This window comes from Cimex lectularius, unplaced genomic scaffold (assembly GCF_000648675.2).
Source record: "Cimex lectularius strain Harlan isolate CLEC.00 unplaced genomic scaffold, Clec_2.1 scaffold28, whole genome shotgun sequence".
NCBI lineage: Eukaryota > Metazoa > Arthropoda > Insecta > Hemiptera > Cimicidae > Cimex > Cimex lectularius.
In genome coordinates this window covers 892,862-918,536 of record NW_019392712.1, presented here as the reverse complement: position 1 = coordinate 918,536, position 25,675 = coordinate 892,862, and the positions used below count along the sequence as shown (strand labels likewise).

General features: G+C 32.4%; 2 protein-coding genes across 11 annotated transcripts in view; one reads left to right on the top strand and one right to left on the bottom strand.

Moving 5' to 3' along the window:
* The first annotated feature begins 310 nt into the window (after nt 1–310).
* On the top strand, nt 311–10,623 carry LOC106669193 (ATPase ASNA1 homolog). The gene is made up of 7 exons (XM_024226421.1): nt 311–629; nt 3,726–3,873; nt 8,322–8,473; nt 8,659–8,809; nt 8,902–9,009; nt 9,225–9,422; nt 10,268–10,623. Exons 1-7 carry the CDS (start codon nt 493–495, stop codon nt 10,391–10,393), a joined length of 1,020 nt encoding a protein of 339 aa, XP_024082189.1. The 5' UTR covers nt 311–492; the 3' UTR covers nt 10,394–10,623.
* A 6,420-nt stretch (nt 10,624–17,043) lies between these two features.
* Nucleotides 17,044–25,675, bottom strand: part of LOC106669192 (rho guanine nucleotide exchange factor 18) — a 66,609-nt gene continuing 57,977 nt past the window's right edge. For all 10 annotated transcript variants that reach the window (XM_024226392.1, XM_024226389.1, XM_024226390.1 and 7 more), the window contains 8 exons: nt 25,325–25,506; nt 25,061–25,223; nt 24,888–24,982; nt 23,869–24,023; nt 23,577–23,772; nt 23,228–23,494; nt 19,906–20,145; nt 17,044–18,276 (listed from right to left, as the gene is read on the bottom strand). In XM_024226392.1, coding sequence (XP_024082160.1) covers nt 18,136–18,276; nt 19,906–20,145; nt 23,228–23,494; nt 23,577–23,772; nt 23,869–24,023; nt 24,888–24,982; nt 25,061–25,223; nt 25,325–25,506 — 1,439 coding nt within the window. In that variant the 3' untranslated portion in view covers nt 17,044–18,135. The remainder of the gene's footprint in view (nt 18,277–19,905; nt 20,146–23,227; nt 23,495–23,576; nt 23,773–23,868; nt 24,024–24,887; nt 24,983–25,060; nt 25,224–25,324; nt 25,507–25,675) is intronic.

Below are 25,675 nucleotides of genomic sequence, written 5' to 3'. Positions count from 1 at the left end.
GTAGGAACTATCTTTTCATAAAGATTGAACAACATACTCACTACACCATTTACCATTTCTACTCCCAGGCTAGTTTGGGGCTTAAATCTATACTTTTATAACCGTCGTAAATTGGCCCTCTCGCAGGCCGTCTATTGGTCAGCAGTGTCAAGTTTTTTTAATCTATATTTGTATTGTAAATGTTATGATGTAGATCGGCCCCACGTTGTTAAAGCCTCGGAGGGAAATTTTTTAAGAGAATAAATCGATGCCTAGTTAAGAACAAGACAACAATCGATGATAGTCACAGTATCAGAAGTCAGAACAAGTGACGATTGCGATTGTGATAAGTGAACGCTTCCTATCGAGAAACCTCCTCCGGCTGGAATTCAAATCGTCAACTTAGGCTTACAAGTTAAATTCGTGAATCCTTTCTAAACCGAATCTATTTAATTACCTGGGATCATCACATCGCCCGTTTATTCACTTTTCGTCACATAAATAGCTTGCAATATGTCTGCTGTGAAGAGCGAAGACAGCTTCCATGACTGCACGACCCTGGAGCCGTCTTTGAAGAACATCCTGGACCAGACGACGTTGAGGTGGGTCTTCGTCGGCGGCAAGGGTGGCGTTGGAAAAACGACCTGCAGGTACGGCAAAAAAATTTATGAGTGTCTAAATATTTAATTTTATGTCTATCTAGTTTTTCCTGTCGTATTTTACTGAATTAGCATTTCTTAGCCTTTACAAAACCTAGGACTAATCAACCACAAAGACAGCACTCACTATTCATTTAAGCCTATTAAATGGCTGTGAACATATTACAAAAATTATTTTATTAATGTAAGCAGCTTTATGTGCTTATCGCTTCAGCCTACACGCTTAACTAGGAGGGAAGGTGAGGTTCAAAACTATCAAAAAATCTGAGGATGAGGCTATTTACAAGAGGATATTCTTCGACAGTCGACTCTATTCAATGTCTACCAATTTTAAGTATTAGATGTATCGACCACTTTTCTATTCACGAATACTCTGGATCATAAGAAGTCTTTTCAGAGGATCTTCGGAAGATCTTCCGAAGATCCTCTGAAAAGACTTCTTGTATCCAGCAGGTCGATAATCTAGTTCATCGTTACTCTGGATCATGTTATGGTCTAGATGAAAAGGCAAATACAATTGTTAGTGCCATGCTTTCAACCTATTTTATGTTCATCAGAGCAAAACGATCTTAAATATAGAAATAGAAATATATTTATCAAAAATAGGGCTTGGGCTACAGTGAGTAGAAAAATATAAAATAATTCAGTAACAAAAAGGTTACGAAATATAATGTAAATATAAACGTTTTACAAGGGTATTTCAAATACGAGGGTATTTGAACCCTTGGGGTGCAGTTGTTTTTGAAAAAAAAAAACATTTATAAGTATGTAGGGTTTGAATGCAGAGCCGCTGGATTCGAACCCGGGACCTTTTACCTTACAGTGGTGAGCGCCTTGTCAACGCCTAAACCGTTGCGGCCACCAACGCCCCCACGGGTCTCCATTATTCCCTTAGTGCTGAAATATTCATGGACAATTTTGAAAAAATTACAACAGTATTACACAGTTTTAACAAAGGGAGGGAACTAGATTAGCTTAAAAGAATATTTCATATAAATATATCTAAAAAGACCACATTTATCTTTTGATTTTAAATTATCATTGTGAAATAATATAACATATGTGTGGTGTTTAGTGACCGTTAGCCAATGATTATTTGGAGATCGTGAGGTGTGGAATTACTGAGTAGGAGACAATTGATAAACCACTTAACTGACTTATGGATTCAATTCTGCTTGCAGGCCTAGAGGACCAATGTTGAGGATTCGGTTCGGTTTAGATTATTAGCGGGATTGAATTAACTAAAGTGGACTGTATTTTTAAAAATGTTATTATTAAACAACAGAGAGAACAAAATTAGGTTTACATAAAAAAAATAAAATAAAATAAATTGTCAAAACAGGTTAACAAGACCAGGAGGATGTAGTAGTGCCACAGCCTGGCAGTAGCAATTTGAAGTAAAACTTTAATCTTCTTCAGCTTCAACACTCATGTTAATGCTCAATTTCTCCTACAAAAAATATTGTATATTGTTCTATTTAAAAATTATATTTGTTTCGTAGTGTTCAGTAATGTCAATTCAGTAGCCCATAAACGTAAACTTACATTGTAATTTGGCTTATCTACACATGATAGTTATATAATCAATATTTTTAAAATATTATTCATTGTAAATAATACAGAAAAATAATTTTCAAAAACAACGGAATCCCAGGGGTTGATATGATCTCTGCTAAACCTAACATATTTTATCTACTAAAATTTAAAAAATGAATTGAAGTTAACTAACAACACACACAGGACCCCATGGTCATGAGAGTCTCCGATTTCAAGTTTTGCCCAATGAGCTCCAGGAGCCGAGGAGAAAATATTTTAAGAGTAAAAATGACCAAAAATTACTTTCACAAAGCTGCCAGTGCTCACAACTCTCTCAATCGATTGGAATGAAATTTTAAAAGATGTTACTATAGTTAGTATGTTAGTGTATGACAGTAGTAGCATGGAAAAATATTAGGGATGTATGTATAGGGGTTTGGCAAAATAACCCCCGGAAGCCTGTATTAAACTGATAAATATTGTGGTATAATTGTGTGTATATGGCTCTGCGAAAGATTAAAAATCAATTTAAAATATGGATTGCACTTACAAATAATGTAATTAATTATGTGATTTAATTTGGTGAAGTAGTGAAGAGCGGGGGCAGGAATGGAATATTTTAGAAAACTGTTTTTTTTCTCCCCCAACAATTTGTCCTTTATTCAAGTCATCTTCAGGGCCTAGGTGAATTACAAAATTTATCCTTGATTATTAATTATTATAACAAAACTTACTTGATTGTAAAAATTAATTATGGAAATAATATAAATTTTGCACCAAATATTTGAACAACAGGTCACTAAATAACACACATATCATGTGATTGTTTTTAAGTTTTGATAATTATTCAGAAATCGTGAGATGCGGTCTGGTGTGATGTAGGTTTCAGAAAATCATTTTCTTTATCGTGCCAATGTTTCGATCTTTATTGAGATCATCTTCAGGGCCTGGGATTTCCAAACATTGTTTACATTTAACAAATACATTTAGNTACACAAATTTAGCCTTTTGCTGAGCCAGAATACACCACAGTATTTAATATGCTATTACTTCCTACGGCTAATTTGCTAAATCCCTATACAAGTCCTTAATATTTTTCAATGTACAACATCCCTTAAAATTTTATTCTCATTGATGTAGAGGGCTGTGAGCAATTTTTTTGTACAACAATTTTTTTATTGGCTTCTGGAGCCAATTGAACAGAACATTCAAATACATGTCTAATATTTTTCGACCTAGTATTACTAAAAAAAGTTTCATAGAAATCAGTGACGGTAGCCTCTCCTTGTATGTGTATATTTTTTTTTAACGAGGGTTCGCGACAGCAGAGGTCGTATCAACCCTCAGGGTGCCGTTGTTTTTGAAAAAAGCCCATTTATAATTATGTCAGGTTCGAATGCAGGGCCGCTGAATTCGAACCCTATACCTCTACCTTACATTGATGAGTGCTGAGTCAATGCCTAAACCATTGCGGCCACTGATGCTCCCTAATTGTAATGTCTAATTATATGTTTATTTGTAAAAATGTTTTATTTTTATTTTATTTTTCAGTTGTAGCTTAGCGATAAAACTTGCTGAAGTGAGACCCTCTGTCCTTATTATTTCCACGGACCCAGCACATAACATTTCAGATGCATTTGATCAAAAATTCACTAAAACACCCACCCTGGTCAGAGGGTTCACCAATCTCTATGCTATGGTGAGTATTATATCAATTTATTAATTAATTTATAATTATATAATATAANTATAATATTAGAAGAATATTAATTTATAATTAACTAAAACGTGTGTTGTCATTTTTTATTATGATTACTTTTACATAATAATTATGCGAAGTTATTATATTATAGTTAATTATTATATTTTGCATGTAAATTGTGCTTCTTATTGAAACTGTCTTAGTGCGTATTTGACACATTCATAAATGCTTTGTTTTCATGTATTTCATACCTTTGCAGATGTTTTTTACGTCTATCTTTTTATTAAAAATTGAGATAATTAACACAGTTGTTTTCAAAAAAAGTTCCTAGTAGCATTAGTCAAACAGCCTCTTGTTCCTGAAGTATTCTTATGACTTTATGGGTATTCCTTTACTTGTTATAATTGCATAAAGGATCCATGTGTTCAAATATAAATAAAGAGTTATTAAAATTGACCTTCGATTGTAGGGGATAGGTTGTAGAAAATGTAGGCAACCCGTTTAATTTTTATGTCATATACACGTCCAGATTGTTGCAGCGTTGTTTTACAAAAGTTATTAAAATTGACCTTCGAGCGGTCGCACTTGATACAAAATGACCTTAGCCTATTTTGTTTAAAATTATTATTTATATTCCTGTAGGTTTATTGTTAGCAAAATATATAATGAAATGAATGGTACTAATAAAAATGTTTTTATTTTCTAAAATATTGTAATTTTAGTAAATAAAAGCATTTTTATGAGTACCATTCATTTCGTTATACATTTTGTTAACATTAAACCTATATTTTTATATTGTTCTATAATATACAATAGAAAAATAAAAAATAATATAATAAAATATAATAACATAAACAATAGTTTTTGTGGTTGTATACCAATTGAATGTTGTATGAATTTTCAATCAAAGTTGCATATGAAGCATGATATGGACTAGCAGATGGTTGAGTATCTATTTATATATCCATCTTAGTAGTGGAGAAGGAGAAACATCTTTTGGCTCATAATTAAAAAATTTCCAACCTTGTATCGTCTGAACATGTATCCATCCAACTACGATTGAGAAATAATGTTTTGACAAATCAAATAGGCCAAAGAGTATTTATTGAATCTGTAACTCAAAGCCAGACTTGGGTCCCTACCCTCTTTAAGGATAGGTATGAAGAGGGCTCTTGCCGATGTACGGGGTACGAGCCTGAATTCCATATGTTGTTGAACAAGTTCAACAAGTGATGCTTCGCACCCTGGGGAAGGTGTGATTCTATCTCTTATAGAATACCGTCACATCTGGAGCTTGAATTCCAGGTACGCCTCAACGCAGACTCGAACTCTCCCATCGTCAGCGGCATGTTGTATCTTCACTAGTACCACCATCAAAATCAATCTCAGTACATTCTGCTTCAGTTTTTCTTTGCCAGAAGCCATTGGAATATGCCTGAGAACTTGACACAGCGGCAAAGTGCTACACCGGTTCTTTGGCGACCTCCGAAGCTTCTGTTTCACCCCGATGGTTGGAGGTCAGTATTGGCACTGACAGAGGCACAAATTGGCGAGAGAGGGCTCTGGCCTTGTCCCATATTTCCCTGCCGGAAGTTTGGTAAGTCATTTCTGACACATACTTGACCAAGTTATCCATTTTGGCTTGGGACAAGATACGCCTGCCTCTCCCTAGCCCTTTTTACTTTATGATTTACAAGGTTTTCCTCCATCTGCTATCTTCTGAAGAGCCGGAAGGCCCGCTTCTTCTCTGCATGTACACAGCCGCAGGCAGCACTCCTCCAAGTAACCCGGGATCTACAAGTAGACCGGTAACACCATAACTGGGGGTAGATCTGCCTGCAGCACGGTTTATCTCCCACTCAAAGAGGAGAGATCGGTGTCAACATTCCCTGTTAACTCAGGTGCCGACTTCGTCATGGAGAAAAGCTCCCAAACAGTTCAGGCTTTACTTCATGGGAGTGCAATACACCCCTCTCCAGACGGAATTCTTCAACGCTAAGAAAGTGGTCACTCAAGTGGGGGCCCCAAAGCTAACAACAAGCTAAAACTGCCTGAACTAAAATTAAAAAATATATGTGTAGCAGTGCTGGTGTTTAGGAGGACTAGGTTGGGCTCACCGATTAGGTCCCATTAGCTCCCCCATCTCTCTGCCCCTAGCATCTGTGCCAATGACCCTCACCATTTGTGCGAATTAAAATCACCCAACACCATAACTGGCGGGGAGCTACTCGACCAGGGCAGAGACCCCACTGCTGTTCCACAATCCATCCAGGGAGATAGACGGAATACAGAATGAGGTTCAACAGTGCCAGTATTCTTGCTGTGATCGCATGAATGCTCATATTAATCCTCACCTCTTGTGCCAGTACATTGTCCCTTATTAATATGGCTACTCCTCTATGTATCCTACCTCCCGGAACTGGTTGCACCTCTCTAGAAAATGTTCTGAACCCCTTCAGTTTGAGGTGCACCCAAGGGCGGATTTGAGTCTCTTGGAATGTTCCCTAGCCATTAACTGCAGAATATGTCTCTTGTTATTTATACCTCTGCAATTCATTATTCATTCTCTTTTGGTTTCTGCTTTCTCAAGTTTGGTCTGGGTTGACCTTTCTGTCAGGCTTTGGTGATTACCTTTTGGGTAGCAGTCGCCAGGGTTTGCTCTGGGGCCCTTGGCCACACAGTGACCCTACTTTCCACCACTGCCCTGGCCTCTCAAAAGCTCATTCTACCTACTATTTTTAAGTTTTGTATATCTTGTTCTTTTAAGTGAACAAGGCAGCACGGATTGAGCTGTATGGTATCCTCCGAAGTTCACACAAGTGGGAGGGTCGTGCATCCCGTTTCTTTCGGGTGTGCTTCCCTCCACTACCCACACACTTCCTGTGGGGAGTTAAACTGCAGGGAAATGTGGCCAAACTTCTGACAACAGTAACACCTTTGGGGGAATGGTATTTAAAGGCAGACTTTCAATTTGCAGACAACTTGAAAGCTGCATTTATTCCTTTTTAAAAAGATAGTTCCTACTAACAGTAAGTAAATCAGGTTGAAAAAAAAAAAAAATCAGGTTGAAGGAATTGTGGTTAGCCGTGTTTATTTCTTCAGGGCATTTAGGAATGTCAAAGGTAAGAATGAGACTAGCCGAAGAGACAAGTTGCCCGTTAAATTGTTTCTGAGCAGCTTTTTTAATATGGTAGAAAAATATTTTGCAAATTTTGGGATTGAGTTTTTTTTTACTGGAACATGTAGGTATAATAAATAATACGTAATATCGTAAAAAATATTAGTACATTCTTTTATGTTAAGGTACTGAAAAGTGTATCCCAATTGATTATTGCTGTATGGCTTATCATATTATGGAAATCAGTATCAAGGAAACCATAATAATTGTACCAAACAAATGGAAAATCAAACAACCGGGCAGTCAGTGACAACTCTAATTCGGGGAATTAACAAGAGGACTTACCCCAAATGATGGTTGCCAGCATGAACTTCCACATCCTTTAACATCTTCCAGGATGTTCTTCCTGCTGCTTCCTGGATCGTCGACTCTGTTCGACTGGTTGCAATGGCTAGATGCTTGCTGGCTGGTCCCCGACTGAGTGTGACTGCTTGACTGAGTCATCAACTTGATTGGCTTTGCTTTTCAGATCATCCCCTCTTATACTGGTTTCACAACCAGTGTAGGGGCAGAAAGGAAAAACAAAAACTGTTGGGTCAGATGTCTACTTTCTTCTTGCAAGGGTTGGCTGCACAATAACTTGTAATTCTGAGGAGTTTCCATTATGCAGCCTCCTGGTCCCATGTCGATGAATTATAGTGAAGAGTGTACAACGCCCATCCGGCTGACATGCCCCAAAATTTATAAAGGTGATGAACTGTGTCTGCGACAACCTTCCCACACTAAATAACTTCTCCAGTTTTGTGGCTTTTCATCTGTCACATTTCTATGACTTCCAGGTTTGTGGGAAACCTCTCTTTGCTCCCTACTGGGTAGGTGACCCATCAGATTTACAGCCTTATTTATTGTTTGAAATTCCTTACAACTAATTTTAACTTATTTAACGAATGTTCTTAACTTAAGCTGTGACGGGCACTGGCTTGCATGTCCTTTATCTAAATTTTGTCTAAATTAATCCTATTAGTAAATAATATAAAACAAATACATGCAAAATTCTTTACTTAAGAATGGTTTTTCTTTTTGAAGGATGATTTTGTACTAACACCCCTGTCACTCTTCCATCCATTCTTTGAAGGTTATTTTTTTTTAAGCTCTGTGGTACAAAACTACCCCCGTGCGACTGCTCAAAGGTTATTTATTATTATTAAACATCAATTTACTGTTTTATTTTGCTGAAAAAACTAGTAAGTTATCATTGTTTAATTTATTTTTAAATAATTTTGTATGTCTTATTAACCTTCTGTAAAGAATAACTTTTTCCCCATAGGAAGTGGACCCAAATATTGGAGTGAATGAGTTACCAGAAGAATTTTTTGATCCTGAAAATGATTCTGTGAACATAAACAAAGGAATACTTCAGGAAATAGTTGGAGTTCTTCCTGGCATAGATGAAACTATGAGCTATGCAGAAGTTATGAAGTATATCACTGAATATATGATTTTTTTTTCAATTTTAATTATTGCTGTTATTATGAATATTTTTTCTTTTTCTAGTGCAATTACTTACAACATTTACTTTGTGATTAACCTCATTCATCTGATTCTTACATTTCGCATTGTCTCTTTGTAATTTTGATTGGAATATTTTCTAATTTCTTTTCCAGATTGGTAAAAAGCATGGACTTTTCGGTGGTAGTGTTTGATACTGCACCTACAGGGCATACATTACGTTTATTATCTTTCCCTAAAGTCGTGGAAAAAGGATTAACAAAATTATTGAGATTCAAAACAAGGATTTCACCATTCATTACACAGGTTTAATTGTGCAGTTTTAGTACAATTTTAGAAAGATTGAAACTGAATATACTTTTTTTAAATTCGTTTTATTTTTTAAATTGAATTTTCAGATGAGTTCTCTGTTTGGTGTTCAGGACATGCCTATAGAATCTATTAGTAGGAAATTGGAAGAAATGCTATCAATAATAAAACAAGCGAATGAACAATTTCGAGATCCGGTACTTATTTTTTAAAAATATTTTTCAGTTGTGATAGTTCTGCAGGTCTTTAGTGCCCACACACTCATTTTCCTGGCCGTACAGAGCTATTACCAAAATCCTAGTATATCATTTCTCTAAAATTGACTCAAGCTGTCAAAAATGTCAAATTGTTAATGTTAACATTATTGATTATTTAAAATGGCCACACAGTAAAATATTTTATTTTATTTTAGGAACAAACAACATTTGTTTGTGTTTGTATTGCTGAGTTTTTGTCTATATATGAAACAGAAAGACTTGTCCAGGAGCTTTCAAAGTGTGAAATAGATACACACAACATAATTGTAAATCAGTTGTTATATCCGGCCAAAGAAACAGGTTGTGCTATGTGCAAATCACGCTTTGATTTACAAGCAAAATATCTTGACCAAGTAAGTTTTCTCATTTCCAATTATTTAACCTTTATATTTTCTAATTGTCGTTGAGGTTTGTATTGTTTGTATCTTAACATTAATATTTAAATATTTGTGCATTTTTGAACTTTAAGGTTATTTTTTATAGTTTAGTGACCATTAGTCAATGATTATTCGGAGATGCGGTCTGGTGTGATGTAGGTTTTAGAAAAACATTTTCTTTATCGTGCCAACGTTTCGATCTTTATTGAGAACATCTTCAAGGCCTGGGATTTATAAACATAGTTAAAATTTTACAAATCCATGTAGGATGTGAACAAAAAAAATTAATTTATACAATGCTAAAAAATTTTAGATTAAAACAATATAACAATCAATTACAATTAATTAAGGTTTTTAGTTGAGATGAAAAAAAGTTAATGGCACGAGCGGGATTCGAACCCACGATCTTCGGCTAGATACGCCGCTGCTCTACCACTTGAGCTATCGTGACCTCGACCCACTCTGACATCAACTTCCTATCTCAACCCCACCTTATGAGTTTTCCCTCCTTTTTGCCATTTTTCTCTGTGGCCATTTCATTTGTCGTCGAGAATCCATTCCGATTACACGACATTTGAAAAGGCAACCTAGGCCCGATACTTGCAGACATAATTATGACACATCTGTTAAAAAGTCATTCTCATCCTATTAAGAATAGGCTATGCGTGGTTGACACACGGACACTTTTGGCCCACTTTCGGTTGCTCGATGTGTCCCACCTAGTTGTAGGAATATATAATGTTATTGTTGTTTTTGTATCAAATATCAAAAAATATAAATTAAAGGTGTTATTTCATTCAATTTGTGTAATTATTTTTCAGATATCAGATCTGTACGAAGATTTTCATATTATAAAGTTACCACTTTTAGAAAAAGAAGTGAGAGGAATTGAAAAGATGGTGCAATTTGGGAGAAATCTCGTTCATCCTTATGAACCCACCGACTAAAAAATAAAATTTCTATGTCTATTAACCTCACCAAAAAGTGTAAGGAAGAAGTTATTTGCATGTTTCTTTAAAAATTTAAAATATTGGATGAAATAAATTCTTCGGCCTATATCATAGTGTTTGAAAGATTCTCTAAAGCTTTGTGATGATTTAAATATATCAAATATATTTACAACATGCTTTCACTTCAGTGAAAGTGTAAAAGCACTATGATTTGGTAATAAATTTAATTTGCCTTTTGTATTGTAATTTCTCATTTCAAATAAAACTTCAGATGAAAAAAAAAATATATTTTTTTATGATAGATCATAGATAAAGGTTTGTAAACCAGAAACAGTTCATAGGAATTGTACAAACGGTATTCGTCTTTTCCTGATGAAAATATAAATCATATCATATTTTCTTTGAAGACTAGATATTACCTTTTTGCTCGGCTGCTCAATAAATATTGCTTTAAAAGTTATCAGCCATAAATGAAATGCATACACAAAATAAAAACCTGATGTTGAACACAATTTTTCCTTGTGTTGAAATGTAACAAAAAAAAAAAACTATGTGGGAACCACATTTGTTACCTTCTCCTTCTATCTAATTTAATGGTAGCCTAAATATTTATGTGTGTGCATACAGTGTATTTTATTGTTCTTTTATTTCATTGAAAACAAAGTGCACTGACCTTTTGTGAACTTTTTATTTTATTTTAAAACAATGTTTTTTAATATCTATGTAAATTTTCAAGAATTTTATTACTAAAAAGAATCATTAAATTAACTGTATTTTAAATTTTATGGTTCTAATTATGAAAGAGGTCTATCTTTATCAACAAAACTAACATAGCATGCTATTGTGCAAGACTTTTTTTGTCATAACATTTTTGTTTTACTTGACTGGATCATATTATGTAATATAAATGTGTGATATTGATGGGATTGTTAAACTTGTTATTCCAACATTAAGGAAAACATAATTATGCACAAGTATTCTGGTAAGGGTTACAAAATAGTTAATTTTAAATGTTACTTGTTCTTTGAATCATTTGTATTATAAATTATTTATTCAAAATTTGATTAATTAAAGTGATGAATTAAAGTGTTTAAAAAAACAATTAAAAGAGGTGAATGAGGTGTGTTTTCATTGTTTTGCTCAAAAACTAAATATTTTTTTACAGTTAAGTATTTTTATTGTTTCATTGATTCAATGCAAACATTTCCTCTGTTAATAATTGCATTGGTGTTTTTTTTTTTTTTTTTTTTTTTTTTTTTTTTTTTTTTTTTTTTTTTTTTTTTTAATTACAAGAACTAAAGATTGCTTACATTCGAATGTTGCTTAATTAATTTTAAAAACCTACATCATAACATTGTTCTATTTTCTAAAAATTGTATTACCTCACCTGTTTTTCATTGTCCCACCACCTGCGGTAAGGGCTCTCGTATCAAGAGGACATGCTGTCTCTTTCTTGTTCTGGCAATATCTGCTCCGGCTTGTTTCTGCTGTAGAAGGTAGGGTTAGGACCAATGTTTCATTACCTTTAGGTTAATATTGAAGTATATAATCAGTATAAGGGTAGGTACGGGGTACAGTTAAGATAAGTGTAAGGATAGGTTGAATTAGCATTAGGACTAGTGTTTGGTTAGCGGTGGTTTAAGATTGAAAAAGGAAGAAATTCATAGGGACAATTGGAAACTCATCTTCTTTAAAGTTACGTGATATGACGACAAGCATAAATCTCTGCTGAGGAAATGTGAACATCGAAATAAGGAACCTAAAGGATCTAAAGCATCTTGTGAGACTACTGATTATAAATTGTGAGATGCCAATTAAGCTAAGGTGCGTTTACATAAGCATTGTTAACAATATCAAAGTATTCATAATGCTGATATATTCCTGAATAGTTTATGTAGGAACTATGTGTTTTACTCCATAATTCCCACATCACAGATGATTTCTTTTATATATAATTACAATATTAAGGCTGATGTCAGTCATATTAAGATCAGTATAAGGTTAGGTTAAAGATAAGGGTAAGATAAGAGAGAGGTTAGGTACGGTTAGGACCAGTGTTTGGTTAGCTTTGGGTTAAGATTGAAAACTAAAAACAATCATTGAAAATCATTGGGACCAGTGGAAACTGGACAAATTTAAAGTCATGTGACATCCCCACAAGAACAAATCTTGGCTGAGAAAATGTACACATCGAAGTAAGCAAACTAAAGGGTCATCAGCAGCCGGTGGGAATACTATACATGAATTAAGGGATGAAGTTTAAGCTTAGGTTTAGTGTTTAGATGAACATTATTCACTGTTTCAAGATATTAATTATGTAGATATGTTCCTGTAAAGCTGATGCAGGAGCTGAGTGTATTACTCCATATTTGCCTTATCCCCAGATCTCTTCTTTTATGTAAAATTAAAATATTAAGGCTGATGTCAATCATATTAGGATCGTCAGTATAAAGTTGGGTTAGGGTTATGGTTTAGATTAGAGTGATGTTAAGTAGAATTAGCGTTAGGATCAAGGTTTTGTTATCTTTGGGTTAAGATTGAAAAATAAAGAAATTCCTTGGGACGAGTGGAAACTGGACATTTTTAAGTTCGTGTGATATGTCCACAAGCATATATCTCTTTTCAGGAAATTAACAGTTTCGAAGTCTTCATAATGCGGATATATTCCTGAATAGCTGATGTAAGAACTGTTTTACTTCATATTTGCCTTATCCCAGATGATTTCTTTTGTATATTGAATCCAAACCGATTACACATTTGAAAAATGGCAAAAAGGAGGGAATATTCAAAAGGTGGGGTTGAGATGGGAAGTTGGTGTCCGAGTGGATCGAGGTCACGATAGCTCAAATGGTAGAGCAGCGGCGTATCTAGCCGAAGATCGTAGGCTCGAATCCCGCTCGTGCCATTAACTTTTTTCATCTCAACTAGAAACCTTAATTAATTGTTAAGAGTTAGGTAAGGTAGCATTAAGGTTAGGATCAGTGCTATGCTAGCTTAGGGTGAAGAGTGAAAAATAACGAAATTCACCTGGACTTGAGGATTCTAGACATATTAAGGTCACATGATATCCTCACAAGCTCAAATCTCTCTCTTATAGACATTTAACTACCAAAGCAGGCCTGCTACTGGAACAACAGAGCACCCTGTGATGAGAGTATAAGTACTGTTAGGATCAGTATAAAGCGTGGGTTTGGTGTTAGGATCAACATTAGTAAGTTTCCACGTCGTGATGTAGGAGATATATTATTCCTCAAAATCTCGACAAGGAACTGTGTTTTCATTCAAATTTTCCTCATCCCTGATCCTTTTTATATATAATTATAATATTACGGCTGATACAGAGCCCATTACGATAATCAGTATTAAGATACGAATACCATTACAGGTTAAGATAAAAGTGAGGTTAGGCTGGTAGTGTTAGCATGCAGGAAGTTGCATCATTTCTGCTTACCCCTGTGTTCATCTGTTCTTTATAAATTGAAATTTAACTACTGTTGAAAGGTAATAGTAAAAAGAAATTGTATTATACTATTAACATTTATTAAATAGTTTTGGATGTAGGTTACAACTAATATCTGTTTGCACCCAACATATTTATGCTTATAGTGCTTCTACAAATACATTATAGCCACTATAATTATAAATGTTTGTCGGCAACCTTAGTGGTAGAAATACAACACATTATATAAGAAATATTACAAAAATACTATAATTTATAATTATACATAACAATTGGAAAGACATACTTGGTAGGCCTTTAAGATTAGACAGCAGTTAATGCTTAATTACAGGATATATATAATTTTAAACATAAGAAGTGAAATAAAAAATAAAAAAAATTAAAGATTCCTTCAAGAAAAAACTTTTGATCCTTGAAAAAAATAACTATTGGAATAAGCAGCTTGCTCGAACTGATTATTAGTTTTCATATCTCGATGATTATAATACAAATTAACATCTTGCACAATGCGAAGATATTCAATTAAAATCAATAAATAGGAAGAAAAGTTGATCTTATAAGTAGGTACTACAATTTAAAAAAAAATTCATTCAAAGCTGTACATTTTAAAACAGATGTCAAATAACAATAGTCATAAAAATTAATTTTTTGTTGAATTCATGAGGAGCGGTCAAGAATGACATTCTTGACGGGTTCTCACAAATCCACAAATTATTACACAACCAGATACTAAAACAAACAAATTTTAAAAAAAGAAATGAATAAGTGCCATTGAAGTTTTCTTTGGCCTCATTTACAAATGCCAATTGATTCAACAATAAAACATATACATATTCACAATAACTAAATTTTACAAAAAAAATAAATATAGTTTCAAAACACTTTTTATACAATATCTATAACAGTCCAGCAAGTCAATTACTCAAAACACTGCCAGTTTAATTTATGAATTTACTTCATTCATAATTTGCATCCAGTAAGAACAGTATTATTATTTATTGCAAATGTCTGTAAAAATGACAAGGTATTTTTTTAAATATAAATCGAACAAAACGAAATCATCTTTAGTTCAATAGTCAATACATTCCCATGTAAGATAGTAAATAAAAATATATCTGCAAAATTTCTATTTCCTGAAACTATTAGTTACACCTGTCTTGTTGTTTATTTATTTTATACAAGTGAACCTTTTACAGACTATTCTAAACTACAACAGTCACAAAATCTATCTTATTTGCATGTCTTCTATTTATTAAACATAGGACACATTTCGCAAGAATGCATTCTTGAAAATACTTTTCTATAGATTAGTTAAATATTAAATTTTTGATTTGATACTAGGCTCAAAGTAAAAAAAAGGGAAAAAACAAAAAAGATAGACTAAAAATGGAATTACTAAAAAAATAATGTAGAAGACATACAAAAGATGGCAAGTTACCTTATGAGGTACAGGCACATTGAGATCGTTTACTCAATATTTGTTTTAGGCATTTAATAATAAAATAAATACATAAATAAATAAATAAATAGCAAATAAAATATATATTCAAATGGGAATACTTTGTAGAATTGTAATACTTAAAATTGTGAATGCACAAAAAAATGATATGGAATGTGCAATTAAGTACAATTATATTTACACTAAAAAATGTAATTTTAAGTACAAACACATTTTAAAAATAAATAGCATTTTTTACTAAATTTAATTAAACTGTATAAAATTTAAAAGAATTTAACTTTTTTTAACATATTGACCACGGTTCTATTCTATTAGTGCCACAGTGTCGACTTAGACATTGTACTTTTAAACAATTTACGTCGATATAGGCCCACAGTCAATGTGTTAACATTTAACAAAGAAACAATGTGAAACATGAAAGGTTCTCAAAATAAACTGTGATTTGTGATAGATTTTTTTTTCAAAGGACAGAGCCTTTTAATACACCAATTTATCATCTTCCTATACAACCTTTTGATATAGTTTATACATACTATGTATTCATATATGTACTTATATATACAGCTACTCAGTAGCTTGCACTCAATAAGACAAAAATATATTGATTGCAGTTTAAAATAATAAATGCAAAAATATTTTGCTTATTGTAACAAAATGCATACATTGTTAACAAATTTATTTTTATGTCTTATAATCACAAATCTATATCGAAATGTTTTTCTTCTTTAGACCAACCTTTTAACATTTAATAGATAAATTTCTATTAACGGGTGCAATCATCAATACAAAATTCTTGAGAAAAAATTTAATCCCTCACCTGACAATTTTTAAGTTATAAGTTATTAAGTTAACATAAAAAATATCAGTCAATAGTAATTTATTCCAATATAAACAATCATAAGCTTTCACATTCTTTTCTCTCACTCATTAAAAACATTCTTACAGCGATGTAACAATGTAATTTTTAAAATCCACCCCCAAATAAAAATAATACAAAAACATTTGCAAATTTATCAGCATTGTCATATTGCACAGGTGATTCTCTCTCTCTCTCTCTCTCGCTCAAACACACACACACAAAGTTAACAATTTCTTTAATTTGAAAATGTGTTTCACTTAAATCTTCCAAAATGAAAATCTCCGAATTAAAAAAAAATATTTAAAAAAAAAAATGGGTTCAAACAATTGCCGACAGATAAAATTTTTAAGGAAGGATGATTTACATACAAAATATATATATTTATTTTTTTCAGTGAGTTTGTTAGCCATTCAACATCTCAAGAAATAGTACGAAAGTTAAAGCTTTTAAGAAAGATGGATGAATGGCAGTTTAAAAAACTCGATACTCACTTTCGTGTCTTACATGTTTGTTGAGAGAAGGGTGCATACATTCAGGATTTTTTTAAAGTTTTTAAATAGAAATACAATATTAAAATTAACAAATGATTTTGCTTAAATTTCAAAAGAGCCAAAAATTATTGTTAGACAAATACATTGTTTTTATACAATTTTAATTATTATTGTCAAAAAATCATAGCAGAAGAACATATTAATTTTTTAATAAAAAATTTAGATTATGATTATATTTTACCATTATTCAATATACACAGCTTATTGTGATCAGGTTTTATTGCATTATAAGTACTTCATCACAACTTCTATTGCAAAGATTCAGTTTAACTTTAAACAATTTTCAGTACTTTAAAAATGTTTTTTTATTAAAAAAAAAAAAAAAAAAAAAAAAAATACAGACAAAAAAGCCTAGTTAAGTATATTAAGTCTGTGCAAAAACGAAATGTGTTTTTCTAAATGTATTGGGAAAAAAAAAAAATCAAAAGTGAATTGTGTCACATGTAAGTAATGAAAGGAAAAATACCAAAATGATAATAAAATTATTCATCTATAAAAGCCATAGAATTTGTCATAAAATATTACAATTTCAAAAATAGCAAATAATATAAAGGGAAGAAATAATTTATTTTAACTTTTGCAAATTGTAACCACTTCCTAATTGTAGCTAACATTCCTCTGGAAAATTACACTTCTTTTGATAAACTGTGAATCTGATGTGCATCCCTAGCACAGACAGATTTCAAAATAATTAATAATTTTTTTTTAAACAGATTGAATAGTAAAAATTTATATAGTACAATATTGCCAATTATATACTTCAATCCCTTTTTATTATTTAAGCAATAACAATTTTCAATAGCAGTGGTATATTTTAAAATTAGAAATAATTTTCAATCCAGATTTGTAACAGAAGGTTCTTCAACCCACAGTCATACGATTTCATATTTAGGCTTACATAAATATTAAACTGTTTTATCATGAAGTTTTCTATATTATTATATGAATACATTTAAAATATGTGTATGAATATATGTTATAAACACATATAAATACACAGATAATGATTCTTCATAGAAAAATTAATTTAATGTAATAGAATATAAACAGCAATAACAACCTACATAGAATTTTATGCTAAGAACACAAAAGACCCGCTCGATTATTACAGTAACCAATGTTTACTGTTCTATAAAAATATCTTCATCAAATTTCAAGTTTTCCGAATTCACAGATAATTTTAGTACATAATTATTACATAAATAAGTATCTCAAAAATTAACCATCATCTTGCAGAACACAATTGTAACCTTTCGAAAAATTCATTAATTGTCAATAAACAATTTTATTTTAAATCAATTATATATAAATAATTAAGCTGAATGATTTATCAAATCAATTTGTGAGCTATGGTAATTTCAGTTTTCATTGTTTACAATACCTTACATTATCAAGAAATACTGTCCGTTATTAAAAAAAAATGACTTCTTCCTCTGAATTTTGGGTAGGAACTGTTTCCTGTTTTGATTCAGGAGACCGTACTCGAAATTTGTCTGGGAGTTTTGGATAGGTGTTCGTCCGTCCTGCCTTTGCTCCTGATTTAGATTCTCCCTATAAAGTATGATAATACCAATGAATAAATGATAAATATGATTAAATGATATTTTAGAAATGTTGAAAATGTGGGGTTAATGAACATTTCTTTGTTCAGCAATTTTTAATAGCAGCAATAGTTTGTTAAATTTTTTATTTTTAGAATATTGTTGCTTGTAAATAAGTCCAGAGCGTTTGCCAATAATTTGATTTTTTTTTCTCTTTTTGAAGCAATATTTAGTCATTACGGTTTACAGACACTGAAAAGTGCTTTGCTAACTTAAAATGGAGAGAAAATAGTGAGTTTTTGTTATTTAATGGATTTTTTTATTACCCAAAAGGGAAAATTACAACTGACTGCTAGGAAAATTTCTGATGTATATCCGCTGCCCTGCTAAGAAGAAATATATCTCCAAATTTTTTTACTTTCATTTTTGTTTTTACCATTGCAGGTACGTTTCCTATCGAAAAACCTGAGAAAATCGATGTAAAACGGTCCAGATTAAATTAAAAAAAAATCACTTTTGTGTATGAGAATAAAACAAATTTACAATATCTTAATAGGATGTATTACCTCCTCTTGCTCTTATTACACTATAAAATTCTCAGCATGCTCACAAATAAGCTTTTAACCAATTCTTGAGGAATTTCATCCCAAACCACAACTAACATAACTTTCAGCTCACCTAAGGCTTTAGAAGGTGTTTTTATTATTTTATTAACGCCCAAAAGTACTCAATGGGGTTCAAATCAGGAATACGAGCTAGGCATCTTAAGGAAGAAAAGAGTTTTGTTGTTTTGTGCCACAACACACAATCGTGAATAAAGGCAATTTTAAAGGCCAATGCCCTTGTTGATGATTTACATTAGGGGAATTTTAAATCAAATTATAAATTAAGCGTTTTGCCTCACTATCGCCGACAAAAGCAAAATACCTTCCCTCAAATTATAATTATTAAATCATTTTTAAAGTAGTAAAACAAAAAATATGGCCAAAACACTGTCAAATTTAAAAAGAAATCAAAATTTCATAATGTGCCATTTGTTTTGTGAAGCAATTTATTTGGAATTTTTGTGGACTTCCGAAAAGCATTTACTCTGTGCCTCATAAAAAATTATGGAGAAAATTATATAGAATAAACATTAATGGAAAATAATAGCTATTATTAAAGCAATATATGACAACACTAAAAGATTTTGAATATTATGGCAATCACTCTAAATGGTATATTTCAGAAGGAGTCATGCAGGGGGCAATTTTAAGTCCCTTTATGTTTTTATTGCAGATATTGTAAAATATTTTACCGAAAATGGAGCTAGTGATGTTGAAATTGGANACACACACACACACACACACACACACACACACACACACACACACACACACACACACACGCACGCACGCACACTGGTTACAATTTATTTAGATTTTTTTTTAATTGTTGAACAAAGATGTGTATCTAACTAAAATCAAAAAATTGTTTTACTGCTTTTCCTACTGCTACTGTTTGCAGAACAAAATATGATGTAACCCACTAAAAATCCAGTAAATACTCATCATGTTAACTATAACAATTTTCCAAAGTACATCCATTTTATAGGCTAGAAGTTTTTTTTTTTTTAATAATTTAGAAGTAAAACAATTACCGGTATATTTTGCATCATAGCTGGGCTTGAGCCTGTGCGAGAATGTGTTGGTAATTGTGGTGGGCTACATGAACTCAATCTCTGATATCCAGTTGTTTTCTTACCCTCTCCGGCAGCTTCTCTTAACTTTAAGGGAAGCATTTGTTGGGGGGCGTTAGCTGTGTTTGGTGCAGAATTACCACTAAGTTTAGTAGCAAGCTTCAGAGGTAACTGTTGTTTAATTTGAACATTCGATGCAACCTAGAATTTTTTGTTAATATGTTATTTAATTTTTATGTGAACTAATATGACTTAATAGCTAAGTTTAGGTGCTACATAATTAAAAATATAATGATAAAGGAATAAATAATTTTAATTACATTTTTTTAATTACTGCTATGAGTGAGTAATCAATTATGTTTTGGCGGAGATAAGATTCAGATAGGTATTCTTAGTTATACATAATATAAGTTTAACACACAAAAAATTATATACATAATTTAATTTAATTTATTATTTTTTTGGGGGGAGGGGGGTTGAAAAAAACATTGATATATGTAAATTTTATTTTTTGTCAAGTTTTTCACGAGCCAAATAGTTTTGACCTAACTATCCAGGATGCATTATTATGACAATTCTTTCTCCTCCATTGCATCCTAAGCAGATCTATTGTGAAACCCCTATAGCTTATAGTCATACTTTGGATAGTGCGTTTTCCTTGTAAAACTAAGCACTTTCCTTGGTGCCGCTTCGTGGACCTCTTTTGGAGTGAAAAATGTCCTACCAAAGTGTCTGTACTGAAACCGGGTTCACGCTTCACTTTTACAAAGCATATGTGCAATGTCTCAGGTTCCTACTGACTGAGTCGGTATGTTTCTGCCTCTGCTTTGCCCATCTTCTTAAGATGATCGTTAAGAGGGCAGTGGCCAGTATAAAGGCCTATAATTTTCCTCAATTCCTGCCTGCTGAGAGAGAAGAGAGAAGAGAGAAGAGAGAGAGAGAGAGAGAGAGAGAGAGAGAGAGAGAGAGAGAGAGAGAGAGATTCCCTTCCATTTTGAGAGATTTAGCTCTTAGCTTGCTTCATACCTGATGCATTTGTCTGGTGTTTGAGTTTTTCTTTCTCAATCCATTTTTACAGTTACAACTTAAGCACACACTCCAGTACATTTAGTTGTGTTTCTGGTGGGTGAAAAGGCTACCCTCCCTTTTTTTGACTAGTTGGTTAGTTGGCTAGTTGGGTGGGAACCCACTTTAAGGTAATCTTTTTATGTTTTCCTAGAGCCATTAGGTAATTAGACAAGCCAATATGCATTTAGTGCCTTTACAGCTGCCCAGCAGTCTGATAGTATGTATATCTGTGCACCTTTCATATTTTTTATTAACTCCTGTACACAGAGTTGAATTGCATGGACTTCAGCATGGAAAATCGCTGAGGTTAGTCTAAGGGGCTTTGCTAAATAGTTTGGCCCTTTTACCTCTACACCTACTCCCTGTTTCATCTTTGTACCATATTAGGTCCCCTTCTTGAAACTTGGGACAACTTTTTGTCCAAAGTTCTCTATTATCTATGCCTGGATAACAGGAACTTGTAATGGGAATTTAATTATTTTTAATGGCAAGTTATTCATTAATGTACATTTGTTGATAGGTTTCTTGATGCTGAATTCAACTGTTTTTAATGTGGAGCAAATGCTCTCAAGTTATTCACAAAAAACTTTTTCCAAACACAGTAAAGTAATTCCTGTCATACAAGAGGGCAACACCCATTGGGTGTCGTTGACAAGAGGTCAAATCACTTACAAAACATTCTTCTTACTAAAATCAATTAAAATGCCATGGGCTCTGCTGGGATTCAAACCAAGAACCATATCAAATACAAGTGGGATGACCTAACCACTCAGCCACCGTGATCCCCCACTTTTGCCGAATGTTGTTTTTGGATAAATGAAATCTAATCCAACTTCTTCAACCAATTACCAATTTATCATTTTAATTGATAGTAATTTACCAGCTCATGGTACCGAAAGAAAATTTTCACAACAATTCCTCAAACAACATCTACAATGATGCCCTGGACGTAGCTCATCAAAGTGCAATTCAGCCTGGTGCAAATTTTGGTCCACTTTTCCCAACAACATAATTTCTGATTTTTCTTGTAATGTAGATGTAAGCCAGCCCTGTCTTAGTATAAGTCAGGAATAGTTGGTAAAACGTCTGGTCAGTCAACTTGAGAACTCAGTCGTCCAAGGACTTAGTCCACAGCAGACAAGCAGCCACACTTAGTCTGGGACTCAACTATGAATACATTGTCAGCAAGGACCTAGCAATTGCAATAAGTTGAATAGAATTGACTAACAAGGATCCAGGAAGATGCCAAAGGATGTGGAAGCTAATGTTAGCTATCATCGTTTGTGGTAAGTCCTCCTCCTAAGCTCATCCCCTGAGTTGGAGTTATGGCTGACGATTGTTTGACTTTCCATTTATTTTGTACAATACTGAGATGGGCCAGTGAAACATAAATGTTTACAAATATATCGCTCTGGTGGTATTTGCACAGTATGTCGAAAAACATATAAACTAAATTTTAGTGTGATGGTTTTTAAGATATGTGTTGACCAGATATGTATTAAAACAGTTCATTTTTTTTTTTTTTTTTTTTTTTTTTGAGGGGGGATTATTCAAAAGTCTCAAAGGTCAACAAATCACATTTTATTTACATTTTGTTCATCAAACATAAATTTCTTTAAGTTTGTATTCTTGGACTGAAATTTGCACCAGACTTAATCATGCTTTAGTATACTACCAGAGCACCATGTTCAACAATGTTATTTAAGGAAATTGTTCTGACATTTTTTTTGCACCACGAGCAAGTAATTTACTATCAATTATAATGATAAATAAATTTGTGATTAATTAAATAACTTTAGAACCATTGCTCCAAACTAAAAACCATTTGCTCTGTTGAATTCAGCATCAAAAAACTTTTTCAAAAAATGTACATTGATGATTATCTAACCATTGAAATAATTGTTTCTATCCCCTTATCCTAGAGCTAGATCGAAACTATTTGGCTCATGAGAAATTAGACAAAAAATAAAAATTTACATGTATTGGAGTTTTTCACAAAACCACCCCATTAAAAAATACATAGGGGGCAGAAGTTAAACTCACCCTGTATAAAAATAACAGAGAACAAAAGAAATACTTAATTAATATTAATATTTATTTAGTAAAACTCACTAGTGCAAATGAACTGACTCATGAAAACTCTTAAACTAATGAACTACAGATACTAATAACTAAGATTTTCTTCTCGTGTGATATAATTGCACAAAAAACTAACCTTTTGTTGATTAGTAGCACTAATTAAATTGAGTGGTAATGTTGTAGCTTTATTTGGAGGTAACTGTTTCCATTTTGCCATATCAGATTTACGTTTTGGTGGATCACTAGGAGGGGTGTGTATGATAGGAGGCGATAATTCTTCAGGAGACGAAGCTCCAACAATTGTAGGACTCATCATTATTCCCTGATTGCTAAGTGTTTCAAGTTTTCTGTACAATTGTTCTCGTTGTTGTGTGATGTCAGCTTGTTCAATTCTTATTTGCTCCTGAACAAGAAAATAAAAAGAAGAAATAAAATGAAATCTCACATTAAATGAAAATTAATAAAAGAAAAAAAAATAAACTGACCTGTAACCGTGATAGTTCTTCTTTCTTTTGTTCTAACTCTTTCAATTCAGCATCTTTTTCCCTTTGCCAGATTTCTTTTTCACTTTGCAGTTTATCCTGCAAATTCCTCAGCTCTTCAAGTTGCTGATTGTGTCGGTAAATAGGTCTTCCAGAGTCACCGACATTAGATTTTAATGTAGCTAATTCAGCCTCAAGGCTACAAATAACTCATTTTCAACATGGTTCAATAATTAAAATACATATAAATTTATAACTGTGAACGTGTTAATTTAACATAAAAAGATCTGTCTACCTGTCTATTGTAGTCATTTGATGTGAAATAATACAAGAAAGTGTGTACACATGGTGCGATAACTGAGTAGCAGCAACCTGATGGTCTTGGCCAGTTAATAAATGTGGAACTTCTAAATCATCATCTTCCATTAAATTTTTAAATAGAGTTTTTTCCTAAACAAAAGAGATTTTCTTTACATATTTATAAAAAGAAGAAAAAAAAAAGTAAAGTAATTCTTGTTCTACAAGAGGGCTTAAAGTCCAGCTAACCATTGGGTATTGTGACGGGCCAAAACCACTTTACAATAGCTTTTTTTTTTATAATTCTGTTTAAAATTGTATAAGATAAAGGTCAAAGTCATATAATTTATCATAATTTTATTTATTATTACTTAACAATTTATATTTTAATTAATATTTATTTAGAAATCGTTAGATGCCGTCTGGTGTGATGTAGGTTTCAGAAAAACATTTTCTTTATCGTGCCAACGTTTCGATCTTTATTGAGATCATCTTCAGGGCCTGGGATTAACAAACATTGTTTACATATTACAATTACATTTTGGATGTGGAAAAGTGAATAATAATATAAAACAATTCAAACACTTTTTTCCAAAATTCACACCAAAAACAAATAAATCTGACGGTGACCACAACCATTTACGCGTTGACATGGTGCTCATTACTGTAAGGTATCCTGGGGTTTGAATCCAGTGGCCCTGCATTTAAACCCGACATACAATTTTTTTTTTTTTTTTTTTAAATATTGCATCCCAAGGGTTCATATAACCTTGTAGTTGAAATACCATTTAAGATTAAATGCAATTGTTGATGATTTACATTGGGGGCATATTAAATCAAATTAAGAATTAAGTGGATTTGCCTGACAATCAGCAACAAAACTTTCCATTTAACTGTAATTATTAAATCATTTTTAAAGTAGTAAAATAAGAAATATGTCCAAAACATTGCCAAATTACAAAAGAAATCAAAATGTCAAAGTGTGTCAATAAATTGCAGATTGACTAATAAACTTACGACTGTGATGGTAGCTGGATTGCAGTTTCCTTTATGGACTGTATCAGGGGATCCCATAGGACTACTAGAGTTGGGTAGTTTCTTTTGGAGAGTAACTAAAAAAAAAGAAAAAAAGCAAATATTTCAAATATCTACCGATTCCAATACAATTTATGTAGCAATTGTAACTATACCTCGTGAATTAGGAGCTTGGTTGTCAAATCCTCCGAATGTTTCGGCGCGTTTAGGCAATGTTGGTGATATGTAAGCATCACTTTGATGTTCGCCAACTGAGCTTGCACTTCTAGATAAATTTGTTGCAGATGCATACAGTGATTTTGCAATCTGATTTACTTTCTGTTGAAACAATATTGTAAATAGAAAAAAAAATCTTATAGGTATATATAGTAATAGATATATAGTGTAGTATATATATAAAAGTAGATATATTGTCAGACCTTAACTGCTGTTAGAACATCTCTTCTGATTTTGTTATTGTCTAAAGGTTCAGTTACAAGAGCCATATAATTAGGCCTATCTGGCATGTTATCAACTCCAGCTGAAGCCAGCAGCTTCAGTTGTAAAGCCATTTTTTCCTCAAGTACTTGAGCTTGTTCTCGATCTTTTTGTTTAAGCAATTCTGAAAATATACATAATTATTTCATGAATCACAAAATGATTAAATTGTATCAAAAGTACACATAATTCACAACTTTCAAATTGAATATGTAACGTTGATTAATGTAATTAATTAAAATCTATCTATGAATGTTTTACATTCACTTGTTAGCTTACAGTTTATACGATGT